General features: G+C 34.0%; 1 protein-coding gene across 1 annotated transcript in view; it reads left to right on the forward strand.

The window, feature by feature from the left end:
- Window positions 1-26,616, forward strand: part of LOC107876932 — a 56,665-nt gene that overhangs the window by 27,624 nt on the left and 2,425 nt on the right. The window contains exons 2-3 of the mRNA XM_047406850.1: window positions 25,123-25,358; window positions 25,659-26,469. Of these exons, the coding sequence (XP_047262806.1) occupies window positions 25,123-25,358; window positions 25,659-26,469 (1,047 nt within the window). The remainder of the gene's footprint in view (window positions 1-25,122; window positions 25,359-25,658; window positions 26,470-26,616) is intronic.

A 26,616-nucleotide genomic window follows, 5' to 3' on the forward strand; every position in this document is an offset into this window, starting at 1 on the left:
TGCACCAAAATCGTGCTAGGCTACTGTAATTTGACAATTATTAAATAGAGCCCCTCCGCAACGTGCCAAACACTAAAATGATAGTGTTTTTCGACTAGGACTTAAATTTGCCATAATTTTTGCCCGGGTATCAGATTTGGGTGAATCTTAAATCGGCGGAAAGCTTACAAAATTTCCCATGTGAAGAAAAGTTGAAATTGGGAAAAATTAATTTTTTAGTCTTTAACTCTAAGAGCATATTACCACGAGTTAACTCATGGATGATGCGAAATGTTACAGTGGTTCTACTAGTTCCCGAACTTGATTGTAATACATAGACTCCATTTTAGATCTCATAGCAACAATCCATATTTTAACATCTTTATCATGTAGTGCTCCAGCGTAATTAAGAGGTTTTGTATTAGGCTCCTCACGGATTCTATCATACGATTTTCCTAAGAGCGCAAACCGTAAAGGTTTCGAATAATTCTCCCACTATGACGAATAGTCACTATAGGATCTGCTATATTTGGAACTAAATTTTGAACTCCCTTAATGTATTCCTGTACTATGACAGGTTCCTCAACATTATCCTGAACATTTTCCTCCACAATTGCAGGTTGCTCGACGTTACTCCCACTACTTTGAGATAGTGTAATGTCAAGTGTTTACTCTTATGCAACCTCTTACCTATTGACATTTTTTCCACTACGTGGATGTAGTGGTATGTCAATAACAATTTTCAGAAATTGTTCTTGTGTTTCATTACTCGTTATTCTATTGCCAAATTACTGTAAAATTATTTTATTTCTAGGAATGTGGTTCATTAAATAATTCCCTGCAAGAAATCTGGCATTTGTCGAAACAATCACCTTCTGTTTCTTAGGACAATAAAATAAACCCCCTTTTGTTCCTTTTGGATATCCAAAAAAAATGCACACTTCTATCCTAGATTCCAACTTATCAGTTTTTTCTCTTAGTACATATGCTAGACAACCTCAAACCCGAATATGCCATAGACTAGGCTTGCACTTACTCCACAATTCAGATGGGGTTAAAGGTACTGAGTTTGAAGGAACCAAGTTTAGAATATAATTTGCAGTTTCTAATGCATAACCCCAAAAAGAAAAGGAAAAATCTGAATAACTTAACATTGATCTAACTATTTCCATAAGAGTTCTATTTCGGTGTTCTATCATACCATTTTGTTGTGGTGTTCCTAGAGCAGAATATTGAGATGTAATTCCTGATTTTGATAAGTATTTAATGAATTCTGCAAAAAAGTATTCACCACCACGATCAGATCGTAATGTATGGATATGTTTGTTATGTTGCTTTTTTGTTTCCATCTTAATTTCTTTGAATTTTTTAAAGCATTCAGATTTACGTCGCAATAAATAAATGTATCCATATTTTGAGTGATCATATGTGAAAGTAATAAAATGCTCAAAACCACCTTTTACTTGTATATTCATAGGACCACACAAATTAGTATAAATTAATTCTAAATTATTTTTGGCTCTATTTCCTTTGGAAGGACAAGGTCTCTTGGTCATTTTACCTTCTAAACAGGATTCATAAGTTTGAAGTGCCTCCACTTTCAATAAACTCAAAGGTCCATCAGAAACCAATCGTGAGATCCTTTTTATGTTAATATGACCTAGATGTAAGTGCCAAAAGTATGTTTCACTCAATTCTGAAATACACTTTCTTTTATGTGACTAATCAACATTATTAAGTTTTATTTTTTGTAGCATATCATAGGAAACATCAAATACAAACAAATCATGTATTCTAGGAGCAGAAATAATAAAATGCTTATTAAAATTAATAATTGCACAATTATTAGCAACATAAACATTGTAACCAGCATTCATTATTCTTGAAACTGAAAGTAAATTCCTTCTTATAGAAGGTACATAAAGAACATAATTCAGTCTTAAAACCCTAGAACTACTAAAAAAAATAGAGATGTTTCTTATAGCTAAGAATAATGCTGGTTCCCCATTTTCTTGAAACACGTTTAGTTCATTTTCACTTAGACATCGTATTTCCTAAAACTCCTGCAATGAAGTGCAGATATGATTAGTGGCTCCCGAATCTATAGCCCAAAATTAGGTAGAAACAACCACTAAAAATATTTCAACGACATATGAAAAAGATGTACCTTGTTTCTGCATCTTAGCTGTAATACCCCATATTTCCCTAGCCTATATTAAACCTCAGTACATGGTTTATTGTGTAGGAAGTTTGATTTGAGCCTGCTATTGCGTAGGAAATTCGATTAGCTTTCTAATGATATAGAATTCGCTAAAATCCGACAATCGGGTAAGAAGTTATGGAGATTTTAATTTTCAGTCGTTAAACATCGTCATTCAGGCAAGTAGCGCATTGCGGAGTGTGTTAGAATAGCGATTGTCAATTTCTAGTATTGCTCCACGATATTAGTACGTCGCACCATAAACCTAGTTCACAATTATCCTTTTCTAATGTTCCAACGCTATGCTACTGCGACGTGGTGCACTTCCAGTTCGCAAACAAAGTGGCAACGCGATACCAACATGCCGCACCACCATGTAATTTCTCAGTCGTCATTTTACAGTGGCTGGCACAATAGTGGCGCGTCGCGCTAGGGATCCAAATCGGGAAAATTTCTCAAAAAATTAAAGTTGCGCCTAGGGTTAAAACTTTCTTTTCCCATGATTTTATTCCTTCCAGATAAGGGATTTAAGCCCTAAAAATGTGTAAAACCCTTCATTATTCACTATTTCCCATTATCAAAAGGTAGTTCTCCCTCAAGAAAATAAACCCCAACTCTCAAGAATCAAGGTCAATCCCAAGAATTTCTCCAAGAACCTTCAAGAACTCATTAATTAAGGTATGTTGGATGTTCATTCATGGATTCTTACCTTCCATGGAGCACAGGAATCTTTTTTCAATATACAAGATTTATGATTTTCATGTTTGAATTAGATTGTATTCATGTTCATGATGTTGTTTGAGTTTTAATCCATGATTTAGATTACAAGTTCTGAGAATTGATTCTAGTATGTGTTGAATTACATGATATTCATGATGAACCCTTCAATTTGCAAGTTGATTGTTATAACCATGTTAACACTAAGTGTTTATGATTTAATGAACTAAGTATATTTTTTATGTGTTTGATAAATTGTCTATGAGAATGAAATAATGCCATTATAGCATGCTGACATATATTCCCCATTCATGTACAAGTTAATGCATTCCAAGTGTTTGATGGAATGTCTCTATGAATGAATTATGACCAAGTGATCATTGTTATGTTATTCAAGATTATGCTTTTCTTTACTTTTTATGCTATCAAATCCTGGGGGTATTTAATACCCGACAATTTTAGCCGTTTACCTAGAGCCAGTGTCAGTTACAGAATAGCATCAGTCATGTCACGATCAGTAGTACTCTTAGTACGTTACAAAACTCAGTTGATATTCTGCCAGTTACAGAACTTGGGAAAACTCAGTAATCTTAGTGAATTCAGTCTAGTTCAATCCAGTATAATAGTTCAGTGTCCTTCAGTTGGGAGTAGGATTCAGCACCGAGTGAACCCAAGGATGGGGGCTCACCTACCAGCAGAGGGTATGATCTTTAAAAGCAATTCTTGAATTCCAGAACTACATAGCCAGTGTAGATTGAGACATTAAACCTGCCAGTTGAGGGTTGATGAGGTGTTCTAACCTGTCAGATGAGGGTACCACCATTCTCGTTTAGGGAACCTACCAGTAGAGAGTTACTCTTTAGCTTATCTTTACCCGTGGCATGGTACTGACACCCTTCTGATTGGGGTTACAGATTAAACCCCATCTCAGTTATTAATTTAGATTGGGGCATGTCGGTTAGATGATTACCTTCCACAGTTTTAGTTTCAGTCTCAGTCTTCAGAATAAAACTCAGTTTAGTTCTAGAGAATTAGGACTGTCAGATATAGTCACTCAGTTATCCATAATTTAGATTATCAGTGATCTCAAATTATCAGTATATTCAGTTATTAGTTATCAGATTCGGTTCCAGTATATTCAGTTATAGTATGCACAGTATGTTCAGTAGTTATAGATCCTCCATGTATGCAAATCCAACTCTTATATATCATTTAGTCAGTTATTGTTTATGCATATGAACCCATGCATTCAACCTTACCTCACTTAGCATACCAGGACATTCCCACATACTGATCGCATACCCGTTTCTTGCGCTATGATATTTTATATCATAGGTTCGGACACTCAGGTTCCTGATCGCGCTTAGCCAAATTCAGCCAGCAGTAGCAGATTTAGCAGTGAGTCCTCATTTATCGAGGATATCCTTTTATTTTTGTACTTCAGCTTAGCAGTATTTTAGTCAATGGAGTTAGTTGGGGGATTATCCCATCAACTCCACTTTCAGACAGATTTAGTTAGAGGCTTCTCAGACTAGATTTTCAAAGAATATTTTAGATTCAGATGTTATATTTTATTATTATTTAAAATATTTTGAACCTTATGGTATTTCAGCTCATTTTTTTGTATTTATGTTAGTATTATTGTTCAGTGCTCACAACAAATATCTTTTATTGGTTAGCTTATGGTCCTTCGTGATTGTAAGCACTGTGTAACATCCAGGGTGCAGACTCGGAGCGTTACAAACTTGGTATTAGATCCAGGGGTTCAATAGAGTCCTAGGAAGTCTGAAAAGTCGCATCGCATAGAGTCTTGTGCATGGGTGTATAGCTCACCACACTTATGGATAGGAGGCTATGAGATATTTTAGGAAAAGTTTCCCTTCTTTCAGTATTCATGTAGTGCGAGTAAGTATGAGCTCAAGTTTATCTCTCAGTCTAATCTACTTCTTCTTTTCGTTTACATAATATGCCTCCCAAAAAGACTAACGAAAGAAGAAACGAAAACCAGTCAGCCCCTCAGCCCATTCAGGCAGATCCCCTGGGCGAACATGTCTCTCACACAGAATTTAAAGTTACATTCACTACTCTAGCCAATTCAGTAGTAGCTCAGAATGAACGGCCAGCTGCTGTTCCGGCCAACCCAATTGCCAATACTGCTGCAACCAGAATTTGGAACTCCACCCGGATAAATCCTCCTTCCTTTACGGGATCAAAGTCTAAAGAGGATCCACAAGAGTCCCTTGATCAGGTTCAGAAAGTCACAAACATCACGGGAGTGACTTCCAGTGAAAGTATTGAGTTAGCCACCTATCAGCTACAAGATGTAGCCCATACCTGGTTTAAGCAGCAGAAGGTAGACAGGGATATAGATGCAGAGCCCATAGAGTAGGAAGAGTTTGCTACTGCCTTCCTAGATAGATTATTTCCCTTAGAGCTGAGAGAAGCTAAAGTGTTAGAGTTCATCAATCTCAAACAAGGTAGTATGAGCGTAAAAGAGTATTCCCTCAAGTTTACTCAGTTATCCAGGTATGCTCCCCATATAGTAGAAGACAATAGGTCCAGAATGAGCAAGTTTGTATCTGAGGTGTTAAATAGTATTGTTATGGAGTGCAGAACAACAATATTGATTAAAAATATAGACATATCTAGGCTTATGGTCCATGCTCAACAGATTGAAGAGCAGAAGCTTAAGAAGAAGGAGAGAGAGAATAAGGGGGCTAGAATAGATAGCTTTAATTTCAGTCAGCCTAAGTTAGAAGGCGGTAACCGTTCCCAGTCTCGTCCAAAGTTCTCAGTCCCAGCTCCGTCCTCAGCCATTGTACCGATGACCCAGGATAACATAAACAATAGTTGTACTAATCCATTTTGCGGAGAGTGTGGTAAGAATCATAAGGGTTTGTGCAGATCTGGCAGTGATATTTGTTTCGGGTTTGGCAAGCCAGGCCACAGAGTCAGAGATTATCCTCAGTCAGGTTCTCAGGGTCAGTGTAGTCGTCCTTCAGCTCAGTCAGGTCGCTCAAATCAACAAGGTACTGCTTCCAGTACCACTAGTGGGCAATGCCTAAATAAGTTTTACGCACTTTAGTCTAGATAAGATCAAGAAAGTTCTCCTGATGTGGTCACTGGTATGTTACAAATTCTCCCATTTACATATTTATGCCTCAGTTTCAGATCCCAGATATTCAGTCATGATTTAGTTCGTACGTGCCCCGTGCATCGTCTTATACTTTTCCTTAGTATCTCAGTCGAGTTAGCATTCTCGAGGGACATAGTGTCCCAAGGGTGAGATGTACTATAATTCCCGAGCTATCAGGATCTAAACCTTCCATTTTCTCTTCATATAGTGAATCCAGTTGAAGTAATGGGTCCTTATAGTTGACCCTCAAGTCCCAATCGCAGTCGTATAACCATTCCCCTGTCATGACATGTATCCAAGGAATCAGTTCAGTTCATGTATCATGATTTAGACTTAGTTATGTCCTTATATTCCCGTTCATGCATATTCAGTCTCGTATTCATTAATCTATTCAGATATGTACTTATGCATCAAACATGCATTTTTAATATGTAGACTTAGTTTATTAGTATTTTTAGTCTTGTATCCCGTGCATCAGATATGCATGTTTAGGATGTAAGTTTAGTCAATCAGACCAGTCACGTAATCATGTTTCAGTTGTGCATGTCTATTTTAATATGTAAACTCAGTCTGTCTGTATTCTTTCAGCTTAACTGGCCACATTCAAGGATGAATGTTCCCAAGGGAGAGATATTGTAGTACTCTGTATTTCCCTAGCCTAGATTAACGCTCATTACATGGGTTATCCTAGATAAAATTTTTGAAATGCTCAGTAGTTTTTATATTTGAGCCTGTCATTGTGTAGTAAATTCGATTAGCTTTCCAACGATATAGAATTCGCCTAAATTTGACAATCGGGTAAGAAGTTGCGATTTTAAGTTTCAATCGTTAAACATCATCATTCAGGCTAGTAGCGCGTCATGGAGTGTATTAGAATAGCGATTGTCAATTTTCAGTGTTGCTTCGTGATATTGGTGCGTCGCGCCATAGACCCAGTTCACAATTATTCTATTTTAGTATTCCAACGCTATTCCACCACGTCGCGGTGCACTTTCAGTTTGCAAACAATGTGGCAACACGATACCACCGCGTCGCGCCACCATGTAATTTCCTAGTTGTCATTTTTTAGTGGCTTGGCGTGATAGTGGCGTGTCGCACTAGGGGTCTAGATCGGGAAAATTTCTCAAAAAATTAAAGTTGCGCCTAGAGTTAAAACAATTTTTTCCCATGATTTTATTTCTTCCGGATGTGGGATTTAAGCCCTAAAAACATGTAAATCCTTCATTATTCAATTAAATGGTAGTTCTTTCTCAAGAAAACAAACCCTAGCTCTCAAGATTCAAGGTCAATCCCAAGAATTTCTCCAAGAACCTTCAAGAACTCATTAGTTAAGGTATGTTAGATGTTCATTCAAGGATCCTTACGTTCCATGGAGCCCAAGAATCCTTTTTCAATATACAAGATTTATGATTTATGATTTCCATGTTTGAATTAAATTGAATTCATGTTCATGATGTTGTTTGAGTTTTAATCCATGATTTAGATTACAAGTTTCGAGAATTGATTCTAGTATGTGTTGAGTTACATGATATTCATGTTGAACCCTTCAATTTGCAAGTTGATTGTTATAACCATGTTAACACTAAGTGTTTATGATTTAATGAACCAAGTATATTTTTTATGTGTTTGATAAATTGTCTATGAGAATGAAATAATGCCATTATAGCATGCTGACATATATTCCCCATTTATGTACAAGTTAATGCATTACAAGTGTTTGATAGAATATCTCTATGTATGAATTATGACCAAGTGATCATTGTTATGTTATTCAAGATTATGCTTTTCTTTACTTTTTATGCTATCAAATCCTGGGGGTATTTAATACCCGACAATTTTAGCCGTTTACCTAGAACCAGTGTCAGTTACAGAATAACATCAGTCATGTCACGATCAGTAGTACAAAACTCAGTAGATATTCTGCCAGTTACAGAACTTAGGAAAACTCAGTAATCTTAGTGAATTCAGTCCAGTTCAATCCAGTATAATAGTTCAGTGTCCTTCAGTTGGGAGTAGGATTCAGCACCGAGTGAACCCAAGGATGGGGGCTCACCTATCAGCAGAGGGTATGATCCTTAGAAGCAATTCTTGCATTCTAGAACTACGTATCCAGCGTAGGTTGAGACATTAAACCTGCCAGTTGAGGGTTGATGAGATGTTCCAACCTATCAGATGAGGGTATCACCGTTCTCGTTTAGGGAACCTACCGATAGAGGTTACCACCATTCCAAGAAGTGTGTCATTTGCAATAAATATACCAAATTTTAGGTCATTCGGAGTTCGTCAAAAACTAAAAAACTCCAAAACCGATCAAATCAGTAATTATTGGCCGACCTATTACGAGAGTCAGCAGGGCTGCCTACACTGCTTGTCCTTACTGCTACTGCTCATATAGTGAGTAACGACTATAGTTGGTCGTAGTCGAGACTCATCATCATTTTTTCCTTAATCTACAAAACTAATTTTCACAAAACTATGCAAAATTTATTTTATGCTTTCTTGATGATAAACTTAGATTCTGTTTAAATCAATAACATCATCAAAAATATGAAAAATAGCCAACAACAACATGATATCAAAAACATGAAAAACAGCCAGCAACAACATAATTTATACAATTATTATCCAAAATATGTACAACAATCGGTATCAATAGTCTTCTTACATATGCTAGATAATGTAAAAGAAGTTTGGAAAGAAAGGAAAAACTTTATAGAAGAAGTGATTTTGTTTTAATTACTGGCCTTCTATTAATAAGGAAAGAATGAATTAAAAAATCAGGTTTAATGACTGCATTAAGGCTAAAAAATGTTTTAGGTATTAAACTCATAATAAAGGCAAAAACGTTTAATGGCATAATGACAGCAATAAGGGAAAAAAAGTTTTGCCCCTTTATCTTTCCTTCTTCATTAAAGATTGAGAATAAATAAGGGATGATTTTTTGTTCAAGATCATCTTCTTTTCTGAAAAAATAATCACTTGCCACTCAAGTGTTGATTGAAAAAGGTTAATTCGATTTTGGTAGAAGATCGCAGTCCTAGAAAGCAAAGCGTTGAACTAGTTTTCTGAAAGCTTCAAGAGGTAAGTTTTCTGATTCTCGTTTTAGTTATGTTATCTAGATATTATGTAAGTTATTGATCCTGTAGAATTATTGCTTCTGTTGTACATGTTCTAACAATTTGATGGGTGGAATAGGATACATAAGAGTATTTTATGTGATTATTTTGTTATATTTTTTAATATGAGATTTATCTTTTATTATTTTAATATAGATAATAAGATAAACTAATTATTAAATAATATTTGTTACCATATGTATGAAAAATAATCTCAATTCATGAACTACATTGAAAATTAACATAATACATTGATAAGAACAACTTCAGGAAATTTGTAGTTCTTCACAAACCAAAAAAAAATAACAATAAATATTTCAAATAATTTAAAGTTAAAATATATTTAATTATATATTACAAAAACTAAAATTAAAATTTATGAGGAGGATCAAATGTACTACACTATTAATTAACATAGAGGATTGTCAATTTCATCTGATTAAACTATAACAAGTTATAACAGCTTGAAGATTTTCTTTTTGAAAATACCACTACAACAATTATAGTAGAAAATTACTTTTGTTGTACCCAGTAATAGACAAGAAATCCATTCAATTTATTGCTTTTGCAAGAAAGGTTCCAATTTTGAACTGTACCATCACCTTTCTCTTTTTGGCTGAGAACTGTACCATCACCTTAGCATTAACTAAACTTTTCCTATGTTATTTTGTTTTACATATCTTCAATATAACTCTGTCCTTTCTATTTTATTGCTCTCTGATACAAGAACATCATACCCAATATATTCTTATGTAATGGAATCTGAGAAAGGCAGAATGTACGCAATTCATACCACTACCTCAGAAATGAGGTAGAGAGACTGTTTTTGATAGACCACAAACTCGAGACCAAACAGGAGGAGACATAATATAAGAACAAGAAAATAAGGCAGTAACAAAACAGATGAGAGAAGAATCAAGATTATCACCAAATAATACCACCAACATCTACCTGAAACCACAACCAACACCAAAAACTCCAAGAACAAGATACTACCCGTGAAATGCTACAACTATTAGCCCCCATCCTACTAACTTTCTACCCTAATATTGTTGGGTTCAATTGGTGTGAATAAAAAATTGAGGGACAAATCTTTCGAGGAAAAGGCACACTGTTTCAAAAAAGGGATGACTGTTCGGTCAGTTGTGATTTTCAAAAAAGACATGTTGTTTTGGAATGGACAGACATGACTATTCTAAATTGATACACCTTTCCGATGAGCCATTGCCACCTTTCCGAAAAGGCACTTCAATGCTATATCAACCTGCATTTTTTCAATAAGTTTAGTATGAAAATTTCTGCATAGAAAAAATATTTCTCTTGCTTCTAAAAACTCTGTGTGATCATCTCCCATTGAGTGAGCTCGAAGAAAACCAGAAAGTTTGAGGTACCACTACATTCTGGTTGTGATGCCATTTTATCCTAGGAGGAAAATTCCGCAACCTCGGGTACTTGAGGGGAATTACTTCCTTAAGGACACTCTGTGAATTCGGAGGACGGCTTATTCTGCTTTATCTTTTTTCTTTAAAATAAAATAACACACTTCTTTGATAGTTCATATTGAACTTGTATTGAAGGTGTTCAAAAACTTCATAAGTGTTCTTGATTTAATCTTGAACTTGTGTTGAAGTTGTTTTGACATAATATAGATTGTTTACCCGAAACAACAATTTTAAGAACATAATTTGAAATTTTTTTTCTTGTTTGGTGAATTTTTTTTTCACTAAAGTTTTTTTTCTTCATAATCTGTGTTGTTTGATTTCTGGAGATTAAAGTTTTAAGCTTTCTACTCCGTTTGAACTTAACAAGTGATTTGAAGAAATAAAATCTTCATCACTAAGGTCATTTGGTTAATGATTGAAAGACATAAAAACTTCATCATTAAACTAGAAATAAGTAGTGTTTATAAGTTGCTACAAACTTGTAATAAGTACAATTTTATACTAAAGTTGACTGTCTTTTTGTGATAGGAAAAAATGACTACAGATGGTCATGTTGAAGGTGTGACAAGTGTGGCAACAACAAGTGTTTCCACAACCAGTCGCACAAATACACCACCCGCTATGGCACTGGCGGAAAAGTTTGAAAAAATTTTTGGAGTTGATTTCAAGAGGTGGCAATAAAAGATGTTCTTCTATTTAACAACCTTATGTCTTCAAAGGTTTATTTTAGAAGATGCTCGAAAAGTGCCCGAAGAAACTTCAGACCAGGAGCGATTCATTATAACAGAGTTGGGGAAATATTCTGATTTCCTATGTAGGAATTACATCCTAAGAGGCCTCCAAGATGACTTATACAACATCTACAACATAATGAAGACATCTAAAGAATTATAGAATGCGCTAGAAAAGAAATATAAGACTGAGGATGCGGTAACCAAGAAGTTCTATGTTGCACGATTCTTTGAGTATAAAATGATCGATAGCAAGACTGTCGTTTCTCAAGTACAGGAGTTGCAAGTCATCATCCACGATCTCCTTGCAGAAAGTATTAATTTAATGAATACCTTATTTGAGCATGTTAAATATGTTCTTAATGTTCACATAAACTTTGTTGTAGGTTTGGTTGTGAACAAGACATTTCAAGTAGCTGCGATAATTGAGAAGCTGTCACCTTTGTGGAAGGACTTTAAGAATTAATTGAAATACAAATGAAAGAAGATGACAGTCGAAGACGTCATTGTGAGGTTGTGCATTGAAGAAAACAATAAAGCCACAGAAAGGAGGTGTAAAGGAAATTCTGCAATGAATGAAGCTAACATTGTAGAAGACGACCCAAATAACTAAAAGAAGCAAAAGAAAACTGGACAACAAAGCAATCAGTCTAAGAAGAAATCAAAGAGAAATGCTTTAATTGTGGAAAGATTGGCCACACAAGTCTATAATTTGTCGTGCCCCAAAGAAAGACAAAAAGAAGGATCAAGAAAATATGGCTAAATCCAAGAACGAAATGGATGATCTATGTGTCATGCTTTAGGAATGTAACTTGGTGGGAAATCCTCAAGAATGGTAGATGGATTCTGGTGCAACCCACCACGTTGTGCAAATAAAGAGTTGTTTGCTGCGTTCACTCCGGCTCAAGGCAAAGAAAAGATTTACATGGAAAACTCCACAACTGCAAAAATTGAAGGAACAGGAAAAGTCTACCTGAAAATGACATCAGGCAAAGTGTTGACTCCTAACAATGTCCTGTATGTACCGCAGTTAAGAAAGAACTTGATTTTTGTATCACTCCTTGATAAAAAAGGATTCAAATGTGTATTTATTTCCAGAAAAATTATACTTAATAAAAGAAAAGTGTACATAGAAAAAGGCTACCTCACTGAGGGCCTATTTAAGATGAATGTAGTGAATGTTGAAATCAATAAAAGTTTTATTTCTTCTTACTTGCTTTGAGTCTAATGATTTATGGCATGAACGATTAGGACATGTCAATTATAAAACTTTGCAAAAGCTGATTAACTTAGAAGTTTTGCCAAACTTTGAGTGCAATAAATCAAAATATCAAACGTGTGTGTAATCAAAGTATGCTAAGCATCTATATAAGTCCATTTAAAGGAATTCCATTCCCTTAGACTTAATTCACACTGACATTTGTAATATAAAGTCAACACCCTCTCATGGTGGGAAACAGTATTTTATAACTTTTATTGACGATTGCAATAGGTACTGTTATGTCTATTTACTAAACAGTAAGGATAAAACAATAGATGCACTTAGGAAATATAAAGCAGAAGTTGAAAATCAGTTAGAGAAGAAGATAAAAACTATAAGAAGTGATAAGGGTGGAGAATATGCATCTTTCTTTGCGGAAATATGTGTAGAGAATGGAATTGTCTATCAAACTACGGCCCCATATTCACCCCAATATAATGGAATTGAGGAAAGAAAAAATGAACCTTAAAGAAAATAATGAATACCTTACTAATAAGTTCAAGTTTACCGCAAAACTTGTGGGAGGAAGTTATCCTTATAGCTAACCTAATACTTAATACAGTTCCCCATAGTAAGACACTATTAATTCCATATGAAAAATGGAAAGAAAGGAAACCCAACATGAAATATTTCAAAGTGTGGGGGTGTCTAGTGAAAGTCCAAGATTCTATGCCTAAAGGGGTAAAAATAGGACCTAAGACAGTGGACTGCGTGTTCATAGGATATTCTAAAAGTAGTAAAGCATGTCAATTTTTGGTTCAAAAATCCGAACATCCACATAATAATAAAAATATGATAATTGAGTCAGATAATACTGGATTCTTTAAACACATTTATCTGTATAAAACTAGACATGAATAGTCTAGTGGGGGGTCTAAACGACCTCAAGATGAACCAAGTGAGGATGTACATAATGATAAGAATTCAAGATGTAGTACATGTCAAAGAACGTCAACTTTATTTGGATCGAATTTTGTAACATTTCTCTTAGAAAATAAGCCTCAAACATTTAAAGAAGTAATGTCGTCTTCAGACTTATCCTTTTGGAAAGAGGCAATCAATATTGAGATTGATTCAACTTAAGAAACCATACGTGAAAGTTAGTTGATATTTCTCCATGAAATAAACCTTTAGGTTCTAAATGGATCGTCAAAAGAAAAAAGAAAGAGAATGGTACTATTGACAAATACAAGGCAAGACTTGTAGTAAAAGGCTTTAAATAGAAAGAAAGTCTTGATTACTTTGACACATACTCGCCAGTAACAAGGATAACATCAATTTGGATATTAATTGCCTTGGCGGCGGTATATATCGTCCTGAAATCCATCAAATGGATATGAAAACAGCATTCCTAAATGGAGAATTGGAGGAAGAAATTTACATGAAAAAACTGAGGGTTTTGTGGTTCCTGGTAAAGAAAAAAAGGTGTGCAAACTGGTAAGTCGCTCTAAGGACTAAAACAAGCACCTAAACAGTGGCATGCTATGTTTGACCAAATCATGTTGGCAAACGGGTTTAAGATAAATGAATGTGATAAATGTGTATACATTAAAGAAACTCCAAATCACAAGGTCATTGTTTTTTGTATGTGGATGCTATGTTAATCATCAGTAGAGACATTTTTGACATAAATGATACAAAACGAATGCTTGAGAGAAAGTTTGATATGAAAGACCTTAGAGTTGCGGATGTGGTTTAGGAATAAGAATCCATAGAACTCCACAAGGGTTGGCATTGTCACGGTCTCATTACATAAAAAAAGTACTTAACAGATTCAAGTATTTGGAATTTGGTATTGTCAAGACTCCATTGGACGTGAGCTTTGCACTTCAAACGATTGAAGATACAAGTGACTCACAGTTGGAATACGCAAAAGTGTTGGGATGTTTATTGTATATCATGAATTGTACACGGCCAGACATAGCATGTGATATTAGTAAGTTGAGTCGGTACACGAGTAATCCCAATAATACTCATTAGATGGCAATGAAAAGAGTTTTGAGGTATCTTAAATATACTCAAAAACTATGTTTTGCATTATAGTAAATATCCAACGACACTTGAAGGATATAGTGATGCAAATTGGATCATCGGATCGAATGAAGTAAATTCCATGAGTGGATACATATTTACTATAGGTGGAGGAGTAGTCTCTTGAAAATCATCAAAACAGACATGTATTACTCGCTTTATAATGGAATCAAAATTTATCACATTAGACAAAGCCGGTGACGAAGCAGAATAACTCTGGAACTTCTTGGAAGATATTCCTTATTGGCCCAAACTATTGGCACCAGTATGTACACACTATGATAGTCAAGCGATAATAGGTACGGCAGGGAGTATGATGTACAATGGTAAATTTTATCACATAGGACGGAGATATAATACAATTAGAGAACTTCTCTCTAGTGAAATTATCACTGTTGACTATGTGAAGTCAAAGAATAATTGTCGGATCCACTTACAAAAGGCCTATCTAGAGAGGGGGTTGAGGGAACATCTAAGGGAATGGGTTTACGGCCTAGCACAAGTCAGCATGGCGGTAACACTACCTAGTAGACTGGAGATCCCAAGAGCTAGGTTAAAGGAGATCAAACAAAGTTGTGTCTGACACGTTCAACATTGTCAATATACCCAACCCATTCTCATGATGTAGACAATGTTTAGTAAACAAGGATAAGACTTATGGTGTGAAGTCTTTTAATGATTATCTAAATTTGGAAAATTTGACCAAATAGTTTAATCTATAGGATTGAACGTTTAGAAATCACCTATGTGAGGGTGAAGTGGCAGCCGCTTCAAGGAGAATGTTAGTAAAGGTCAATTCTCAATGCGTCCATAAAATCGGGACGTGTTCATGGCTGAAATAAACAAAATCATGAGAATCATAAATGGTAAAAGGCTGGTTGTGTGACATGTATTATATAGGTGTACATTAAAGCTCGATGGTTCAAAGATATCAAATCTACCGATTGACTGAGTGCATCCGATGCATGTTCACAATAGAAAGTTCAAAGGGAAACCCACTTATTCAGATGCAATCAGTCTTTGCTTAATGATCACATACTTGTTTGTAAAGTTTTACAAAGAATAGTCATTCCCCATTTATGTGGGAGATTGTTGGATTCAATTAGTATGAATGAAAAATGGAGGGACACAACCCTTTGAGGAAAAGACACACTGTTTCAAAAAAGGGGTGACTATTCGGTCAGTTGTAATTGTTCAGAAAAGACATGCTGTTTTGGAATGGACATACATGACCACTTCATGGCTATATAAACCTGCATTTTTTCCACAGATTTAGTATGAAAATATCTACATAGAAAAAACATTTCTCTTGCTTCTAAAAACTCTGTGTGATCATCTCCCATTGAGTGAGTTCGAAGAAAACCAGAAAGTTTGAGGTACCACTACATTCTGGTTGTGAAGCCATTTTATCGTAGGAGGAAAATTTCGCTACCTCGGGTACTTGAGGGGAATTATTTCCTTAAGGACACTCTGTGAATTCGGAGGACTTGGCTTATTCTGCTTCATCTTTTTTGTTTGAAATAAAATGACACACTTCTTTGATAGTTCATATTGAACTTGTGTTGAAGGTGTTGAAAAACTTCATAAGTGTTCTTGATTTAATCTTGAATTTTTGTTGAAGTTGTTTTGACATAATACAGATTGTGTACCCGAAACAACAAATACGTGTCCTCCACACCTTCCTATCTAGAGTCATGTCCTCGGTAAGCTGCAATTGCTCCATGTTATGTCTAACCACCTCCTTCAACATTTCTTCAGTCTACCTCTACCTCGCTTGAATTCATCCATAGCCAACCTATCGCACATTTGCACTGGGAAATCCGTGCCCCTTCCCATCACATGCCCGAACCATCTCAACCTTGCTTCACACATCTTGTCCTCTAACGAAGTCACTCCCACTTTGTCATGTATTACCTCATTTCTAATCCTATCCATCCTAGTAAACCAACATATCCAGTGCAACATCCTCATCTCTACCGCCTTCATCTTTTGAATGTGAGAGTTTTTAACTGGTCAACATTTCACCCCATACAACATTATTGTTCTAACCGCTACTCTATAACATTTGCCTTTAAGTTAAGAGGGGCACTTTTTGATCACACGAGACTGCAAATTTGAGTTGCCATTTCACCCACCTTGCGCCAATATGATGGGTGGCATCCTCATCAATCTCACTATTTTTCTGTAGCATAGATCCAAGATACTTGAAACTATCTCTCTTTGGAATGACCTAGGTATCAAGCTTTACTACCATATCCGTCTCATGGGTCCCCTCACTAGACTTATACTCCAAATATTCTGTCTTGGTTTTACTCAACCTAAATCCTTTAGATACTAGAATTTGCCTCCAAACCTCAAGATTAGCATTAACTCTTCTATGAGTCTCGTCAATTAAAACTACATCATATGCAAATACATACACCAAGGTCACCTCACCTTGAACTCGTCGTGTCAAAACATCCATCACTAAGGCACATCCTTGGTGCAATTCCATCAATGTTAAAAAGTGCTCTGAGTCTCCTCCCACAGTTCTTACACGAGTCTTAGCTCCACCGTACATGTCCTTCGTTGACTAAGTGTATGCCATAGGAATGCTCTAGCCTCTAAGAACCTCCATAAAACCTCCATGGGGACATTGTCATATACCTTCTCTATATCATTGAACACCGTGTGCAGGTTCTTCTTCCTCTCTTATACTACTCCACCATCACCTAACAAGACGAATGGCCTCCATAGTCAAGCGTCCTTCCATGAGTTCGAAGTGATTCTCATAAATAGTCACGACTCCCTTCAACCTCAACTCCACTATCAATTCCTAAACCTTCATAATATGACTTAATAACTTGATACCTCTGTAACTATTACAATTTTGAATGTCACATTTATTCTTGTACAAAGAAATCATTGTACTCCATCTCTAAGCTTAAAACATCTTCACCATCTATAAAATGACATTAAATAACTCGATCAATCACTTCATACCGCCCCGCTTGTGCTCTTCCAAAAATCCACAAAAATCTTATCTAACCCAATCGCTCTACCCCCATGCATCCTACAAATTTCATGCCTAAATTCATCAACCTTAATGCACCTATAACAACTATAATCAAGATGCCTCTCTGAGTGCTTTAAGTCCTCAAGCATAATGCACACATGCCTCAGTTCGTTTAATAGCTTATGAAGGTATGATTGGTATTTTCTCCTAATGAGAACCTAATCCACCAATACTTTATCGTCCTCACCCTTAATGCACTTCACTTGGTCAAGATCACCAGCCTTATGCTCCCTCACCTTGGCTAGCTTGTATAACTTTCTATCCCCGTCTTTTTGCTCAAATTCAACGTATAAGCTTTTGAATACTGTTTCTGTAGTTGCTGTAACAAATAACTAGCATCCTTCCCATCTAATTTATACTCTTTTTTATTCCTCGATCATACTTTCTACCAAATTTGCGTAAGCCCTTTTCTTTACCTCCACCTTCCATTGTACTTCTTCATTCCACTACTAGTCCCTTCGATGTCTGCTGGACTAACCACTTGAGACACCCAACGCCTTCCTAGTCATTTTCCTAATACAACTAACCATCTTATGTCACATATTGTCTGCATCCTCACTACTCCCCCAAGCTCTCATATCTATCAACTTCTACTCTATCTCTACGGTACTAGCTATAGTCAAGCTACCCCATTTAATTCTAGGACGATCATCCCCATCTTTATTCTTTCCCATCTTTTTTATCTTTAAAAGATTCTCACTTGGGTTAACCTTACAGTCTTTATAAAGAGCTTTATCCTCCGTTCTAAGGAGCAAAAAGTCTATATGGATCTTGACCATCGAACTACTAAAGGTAACTAAGTATTTCTCTTTCTTGGGAAAGCAAAAGCTTGTTGTCCACAATCTAAAGGCTCTAGAAAAATTTAAAAGTGAAGCTCTTACTTCATTCATCTCCTTGAAATTAAAACCTCCATGGACATCTTGGTAACCCTTCGATGATGACCTTATGTGTCCATTAAATCTCCTCCTAAGAATAGTTTTTTAGTGTTCGACACACCTCTTACTACCTCATCCAAAACTTCTCAAAAGTTTTTTTCTCTTCCATGTCCAAGCCAGATTGTTGTATGTATGCACTATGATGTTTAAAATAGACCCTTCAATGACTAACTTAATTGATATCAACCTATCATTAACCCTCTTAACCTCTACTACATGCTCTTAAGCTCTTCATCTACTATAATTCCTACCTCATTTCTATTTCTCACGCTCCTTATGAACCACAACTTATACCCCTCTACATCTCGTGCCTTAGAACCTATTCATTTGGTCTCTTAAATACAACTATACTAGTCTTCTTCTTTATTAAAATCCATAATAATTCTACGGATTTTCCTTGTAGAGTTCCTATGTTCTAGGATTCTACTCTTAACCTAAAGGCTCCCTCACCCTACTTATCTATCTTTCCCCGCCTTTAACCTCGGCCCTGAACCCGACCTCGACTCAGACCCTAAACTCAATTTTGTTCCCAACCTCGACTCCAAATCTAAACCTGGCCCCTCCCCCCAACCTCGAATCCAATCTTGCTTAATGACATGACCCTAGGCTACTACTATCCACCAAAGCCACTTAAGAACATCAAACAAATAAAAAGAACTAGTTAAATAAACTAACTTGCAACTCAATTACAAATATCAAAATGTAAATACGATGGTGTTAAAATACACTAGCTCAAAAGGGATTCTAGTAAAGAACCACAACAGTCAATAACAACACAAAATATCTACTAGACTAGAAGCAAGTGAATAAGACAGAAAACTAAAGAAACAATACAATATAACAAACTATCAAGTATACTAAAGAGGATAGATTTTTTTGAATTATATAACACCCTAACATAAGAAGTTTAATAAGCAAGAACAAATCAATAGTACAAAAAAGCAATAACTTCTACTCTAAGAAGTCCACCAATAGTTGTAAAAATATATACAAAAAAGTAAGTATAGCTAGAAAATAAAGAACCGGGAATAGAAATTGAAACTAAAGAATGAGGGATAAAGCTTGAAAAGAAGAATCTGGGATAGAGATTGAAAATAAAGAATCAGGAATAGAATATTGAAAATAAAGAACTAGGGATAGAAATCACCGAAATTAGGTTAAGAGGGACAAATTTCTTGCTCTATTATTGAATTTCGATAAATTTAAGAGATGAATTGGTCAATGAAATATTGTTCCAGCTGCCGAAATCTTGCTTCTGAGTACTGCCACGAGCCACCGAAGAAGTACTTGGCATGGAGTAGAAAGAAAAAAAAGAGAGAAGAGAAAAAAGTATAGATCTGACCTAATCTAAGTTACCGGAGATATCGTCGGAGATCGCTATTTTGGAGATGCAAAAAACTAGAAAGAGGAAAAAGAGCGATACTGGCCGACAAAAATAGAGAGATGATCGAATAGAAGTGAAACATCGATGAGAATTACTTGTCGAAAAATGTGATTGGAGAAAGTTGTTGGAGAATATCTTAAGTTCTTGATCGGAGAATGAAAGCCTATCACGAAAGTCTCTACGTTAAAAATAATTTATTTTATTGTATATTTTAGTAAATTAAGAAAATTTTATATTTTTCTTCTGATACTATTATTAGTATTGGCTAACTAGATAAAATAATACTATTAGTCGTCAAATTTAAAATTTTAAAATATCATTAATAAAATTAATCTAATAAGATGCATCATTAATAAAAGCTTTCTTAAAAATTACCACATAAAGTAAAATGAAATAAAAAGAGTACTTCCAATGATTTCTTATGAAAAAAATATTGTGTACTTTCTCCGTTTATTTTTACTCATTTATAATGGACTTGACATGCCCTTTGAGAAATAACAAATGAAATATATATTCTATCATGATGCCTATAATAATTGAATAAATTTTGGTAGACTTGAAAAAACAGTTTTGACATGAGTAGTTAATATTAAAGATAAAATTTTAAAAAGTATTTTTTCTTTGATATGTTGAAATAAATAAATAAGTAAAAAGTAAAAAGTTATTTTAAATATAACGAACAAGTAAAAATAAAGGCCAAACACATCGCCAGACCCTTCAACTTAGCACAAACTTTTACTTTAGCACCTAAAGTGAACGTTGTTTATTTTAACATCTAAACCAGTCACAAACTGTTTTATTTTGACATCTTTCACTGACATGACAAAGTGAGTGTTCGATACTCGCATTTTGATGCGTGACAGTCTTATTTAAGTCCATTTTTTTAATTTAATTTTATCTTTTTCATCCCCATTTATTCATCCCATTATCTTCCACCATTTTTTCAAACTTAAACTCTTACAAAAACTAATAAAATTGAGTTCTTAATTCAAAAATGAAGAGTAAGATATTGTATTAATATGGTAATTAACTCTTAAAAAATATTATTAGAATATAAGAATAAAATATTGTATTAATATGATAATTAACTCTTAAAGAATATTATTAAAATACAATTTAGTCTGCAAAGATTCACTTCCAAGCACCTATTCTGTAAAATATCTATGTTTTCTTTCAAGCAACTTTCAATCGTATTTACATTTTTTTTTTCGTTAATTAATTTTCTAATTGAACACTGTCCTCCTCCTTCTCCATATGTTTTTGGGCATATGCCTGAAATTTGTGAAGCTATTAATGCGGACCTATCATCCTTAGAGAATGAGGGGATATATTTATTATTCTTGAAAATCTAACCTTCATTAATGGAGGTAAAGCTTAAAGTAAATTGAGTGGGGAAGATATTGTCGGGAGTGTTTTTATAATTATTTGGTAAAAAAAAATCACGTGTCATTAGTTTATTGGATATCTTGTCATGTATTTTGATTTTTTTAAAAAAAGTAATTATGGGTGTATATAATGTTGTGATAATTTAAAATGAGTTGGCACAAATCAATTGGCCGTTTAATTTATGTTGGAAGTGAATGCAATTCACGCATCAGAACTGGTGCAAAAAATACTAAAATGACACAATTAATAACTGATGTAGATATTTAAAATGAACAACATTCATTTTAAATATCAAAGTAAAAGTTTGTGCTAAGGAGCCTGTGATGTCTTTGATAAAAAATAAATTAAGAGACATTAAAATAAAATTATAATAACTATGACGCCAAGGATATGTTTGATATTGAAAAGAAATATTTTTTATATATAGCTAGTCAAGATAATTTTAAATTTCATTTTTGATTTTCTCTTCCCCATTTCCGTTTCAAACTTCGGTCATATTTATAAGATACTCATCCGTTCACTTTTACTTAACACTATTTTATCTTTTAAGATCAATTTTTATAAATTTTAATTAATATTTTAAAATATATTTTTTCATCATATTAATATGAAAAAAATTACAACTTATAATATTATTCATATTTTCAACCATCTAAATTTTAAATTTTAAAATATTAAATTGTATACCTTAAAATATTAGTCAAAATTCATACAAGTTGACGTCAAAAAGAGAAATAGTGATAAGTAAAATAAATAAAGGGAGTAGAATTTATCGAGATTATTTATAATATTTTAAAATAATATTTTTAACCTTTACAAAATTACATAAAAAAATGCTTACTTCTTGAAATATTTTAAATTATTCATCTCATTTCATGTATTGTTTTTTAATCGAATACGGAGTTTAAAAAATAAATAATGATTTTGTAAAGTTTATAAAATTATCCCTCTTAAAGTCATTTTAATATTTACTTTTTAGTTATTTTTTTTATTAATTGTATCCGGTAAGAATAAAATAAAAATAATATCATTAAATAGTTTCTAAACAAGGAAATATGACATTTTTTTGAGATTAATAAAAATAAATATAACACCTAAATTGAGACGTAAAAAGTATTCCCTCCGTTTGATTTTACTTGTTACATTTGGATGTGGCACATCAATTAAGAAAAATAATTAATAATATGATTATTTGTCATAGTATTTTTATTAAATTGTGTTTACATTATGTTTTGAAATTAATTTATAAAAGAAGTAATTAATACTAAAGATAAAATAAAAAAAATTATTTTATCTTAATATGTTAAAAATAATAAATAAAAATAAAAATTTAATTAAAAGTGAGTAAAATTTTAATTAATGACACGTAAAAGTGAACGAAAAAAGTATTTTTTTTAAATGGAGGGAGTACCAAACACACCAAAATCTACTCTAGTTATACACATAGGGGTACCAAAAGCAAGAGAGGCAGGAGAGTGATTACCAATTCTTTACTTTATAAATAATATCTTTATTTTATAAATAACATAAATACCAACTCTTTTCCTATTTTTTTAATTATTTTACCCTTTCTCCCTATTAATATAAATAACATAACTGACATATATATAACATTTTGTGTATATGTTGAGATTTTTATAATATGTTTAAGTAGTTAAAATTTTTTGTAATATTAAAAATATAAATTATATATTTATGTAACTTTTAGTTACTTTTAAGATTATAATAAGATTTTTTGATTTTATTTTATGAGATCACACTCTCTAGTCTCTATGATGTTATTGTTATTGTTGGGCCGAAATCAAATTAAGACACACAACTTGTAACAAAGAAATGAAAATTTTATTTTGATTTTTAATTAATTAGAGAGAGAAGTGAAGAAAAAGCAGAGAATAAAAAGGGACCGGATGTTGACAAATTTCAATGTCACTGTTGTTTTACAAGGTCTAGTTTTGTTGGTGTAATAATACAAGAAGATTTCTTATTACTACTTTTCCTCTCTCTACACACACAGAAACTTTCTTTTCTTTCATATAAGAAAAAAAAATCTCCCAATTTTATTTTTTTTTTGGTTTTAATTCACTGAGAATTCTCAGCTTCTTCAATGCTCTTAACCCACTTTGTTCTTTCCTTTTTATTCATTTCACAACAATAGTAATTAACAACTATTGTTATTATTATTATTATTCCTTTTTCATTTATTCTTTTTTTCTTCTTCTTTAGTACCTATTTGGAAATTCCCAATTGTCCATGATTCTTGATATCATGCTGTTTCACTTCGATTCATGAATGGGTTTTGACAAAGAAGTGATTCCAAGATGTGGGTCTAAGGTAAATATGTTTTACTACTTTAGATTTGTTCATATCTAACTTTAACAACAAGAAATATAGGATTTTATTTGTTTAACATTTTTGTGCTTTGTTAATATAATTATTTTAAACTAGTTGTTATGGGGTTGTAATATTTTGGATTTCTTTTGTTATTCTTGAAATTGGGTTTTGCTCATTTACTGATAGATTTGATTATAAATTTTCACTTGTATTTGGTAAGTGGTTTAACTTTTAATTCATTTTTTGTGTGCTAATCAGTAATCTCTAAGCTTTAGTCAAATGCTTCTAGGTAGATTTTTGGTAAATTGTTGTTTTGTTGTGTAATTTGATTGGGCATTAAGTATGAAAGTGTTTTCCAAATTTTAGTTTTGGATGCAAGCTTTAAATTGCATGAATTAAGCCCGTGGAATTAGTTGAGGTGCACGCAAGTTAGCCCAGACACCACGGTTATCAAAAAAAGAGTGTTGACTTTATTTTTGGACTATCTGATCCTTGCAACTAGCTCTACTAAGGATTTGCTAGTGTGTTAAACTATTAATCCATTAGCTAATAAAAGATTGCCCATCTCCGTTATATCGAATGATTGGAAAGTTTTGATTTCGGAGTTGGTGACAATAACATAGCAATGTGCTTATTTAGTTTTCACGTCTCATGTGAGAGTTTTGATTTCAATGTTAATTCACTTCTTTTCCCATTATGATTGAAGGACGACTGTGTTGTCAATTTACTTTTACGTTTTTTTAATTCCCTTCCTCTGTCGTGACTGATGGTATTAGAGGTAAAATTTACGCAATTAAAATTATTAAGCATGTCAGCCGAAGATATCGATAGGCACCCTAAACTTTTTGTTTATAGACTTGATACGCTATGTGAGTTTTGTATGCCATTGTTGCTGCTGTTAGCATATATTGAAGGTGAAGTTATCCTCAGATATATTGTATGTTAAGCAAGTTAACGTATGCCCTTTTCTTTCTATACCCATCAGTTCTGTAAATATTGCAGCTAAGCTGCAGGCTGATATGGATACTACTATGCTTCGTAGATCTTTGTGAATGTACCAGGATGTATTAACATGAAGCAATCTGAATATTAAATTTGTTCTGCTCTCAATATTAAAATGTGTTCTTTAACAGAACACTATAATAAAGTTTTATATGTCACTGGTGTTTTGGGATCGTTGTATTTGAATATGTAGAAGATTTAAATGTCTCCAATGTGTTTCATGTGTTTCCCTTGAGGTTGTATTTTCAATTACCTTTTAAGTTCCATTATTAATGGGTTCTTAGCTAATTTGGACTGATATCCATCCAAGACATCCAACGATAATAAATAAAGGGAAATTTCAATGTTAAGTTTTGTACTTTATGATCAGTAAACAGCTGGGATTCATTGAAGTCCTTCATTTCTACTATTGGCAGGAATGGGAACACAAGTGCATTATAAAGGCTACTTACCAGCTTATTACTCCATGAGGGACCTTAGTGAGGATTCTAACAGTAGTAATTGGCCTTTATTTTATGAAGATAAGACCTTCTCAAATGGACAATACTGTAATGGTTTCATGTCAAGGACAACAACGGATGCATATCCAGGATATAATAAGGATGTCCTAAAGGAGAAAATGCTTGAACATGAGTCCATATTCAAGAATCAGGTAATTTTGGTTCTAGTAGTCAATGTTTTCTTTCTAATAATCAGAAGGATACTTAAGTTGTCTCTTGATCAGGAAAAGGATCTTTAGTTGTAAGTTTTGTTCCACGACTGGTGATTTTCATTTGTTGAAAAAAATGAGTTTAAGTCTACATCTAGAGCTAACAATGTGGCTAGTTGGATTCTCCTTCTCCTTGATGTGTTCCTTTGGCTCATTTCTGCACAAAAGAAGTACTTGACCCCCTTCTTGGGATCATGTCCACTGGTATTGCCAATGTTTACTTAACCAAAACTTTGCTTGTAGGTGGTGGAGCTGCATCGCCTTCACAGAATTCAGAGGGATATGATGGATGAAATTAAAAGGGAAGAACTGCACAGACTTCGGGCATCAATGGATCCATCCTCCTCATCAAGCCACATAGGATCTCAAGTACCATCTGAAGATGCTCGGAAATGGCATATCACCAGCTTCCCCTCAGCAAATTCTGGTTGTCCTAGAACATTTAAATTGGGTACAGAAGTTGTTAATTCTCCCTTGAGATTTTCAAAAGGGAACAGTGAATGTCAATTGCGAAATGGTTGTTCTTCGAATATCTGTGAAGTGTTGGAGGTTAGACCCTCAAAAGTCCGGAAAATGTTGTTTGATCTTGAACTTCCAGCGGATGAGTACAATGAAACAGATAGCAGTGAGCAGTTGCAGGTTAATGGAGGATCTTTCAATCCAAGTTATCGTGTTAATGGAAATTACACAGTTGCTCAAGAGAGTAGTGCAAAATTGTTTCATGGTGATGATGCTGTTGCGAAGAGTAATTGCGGAAACAACGCCTCAACTTCCAGTACATGGTTTAGAAGTTCAAATCTGTTGACTGATCTTAATGAACCAGCTCAGCTTGAAGAAGCAAATCCAGCACCTGTTGATTTTCTCGGTTATGGTAATAATCATAGGGAGAGTAGAGGCCTAAATGTTTCTGCTAAATCAAATCCAGCATTTGTGACTTCTCCAAGAGAAACCACATGGAACTCCCATCACGCAAGCCCTAATGGCTCCTTAAATAGCCTGTATATTGCCAATAAAGGCAAAGAGAGGGATTGGTTTTCTTCTTCATATGGAACTGGTAATAATACTTGTTATAAGTTTTTGCATACTGGTTGAGTTTGTCATAATATAGGTTTATCTGTACACTAGAGTTGTTTTCCTCATTTGATACAGCTTCGTCCTTTTGTGGATTTTCATAATGTTAAATGAGGTGCTCTTTTCCTTC

This window comes from Capsicum annuum, chromosome 1 (genome assembly GCF_002878395.1).
Source record: "Capsicum annuum cultivar UCD-10X-F1 chromosome 1, UCD10Xv1.1, whole genome shotgun sequence".
NCBI lineage: Eukaryota > Viridiplantae > Streptophyta > Magnoliopsida > Solanales > Solanaceae > Capsicum > Capsicum annuum.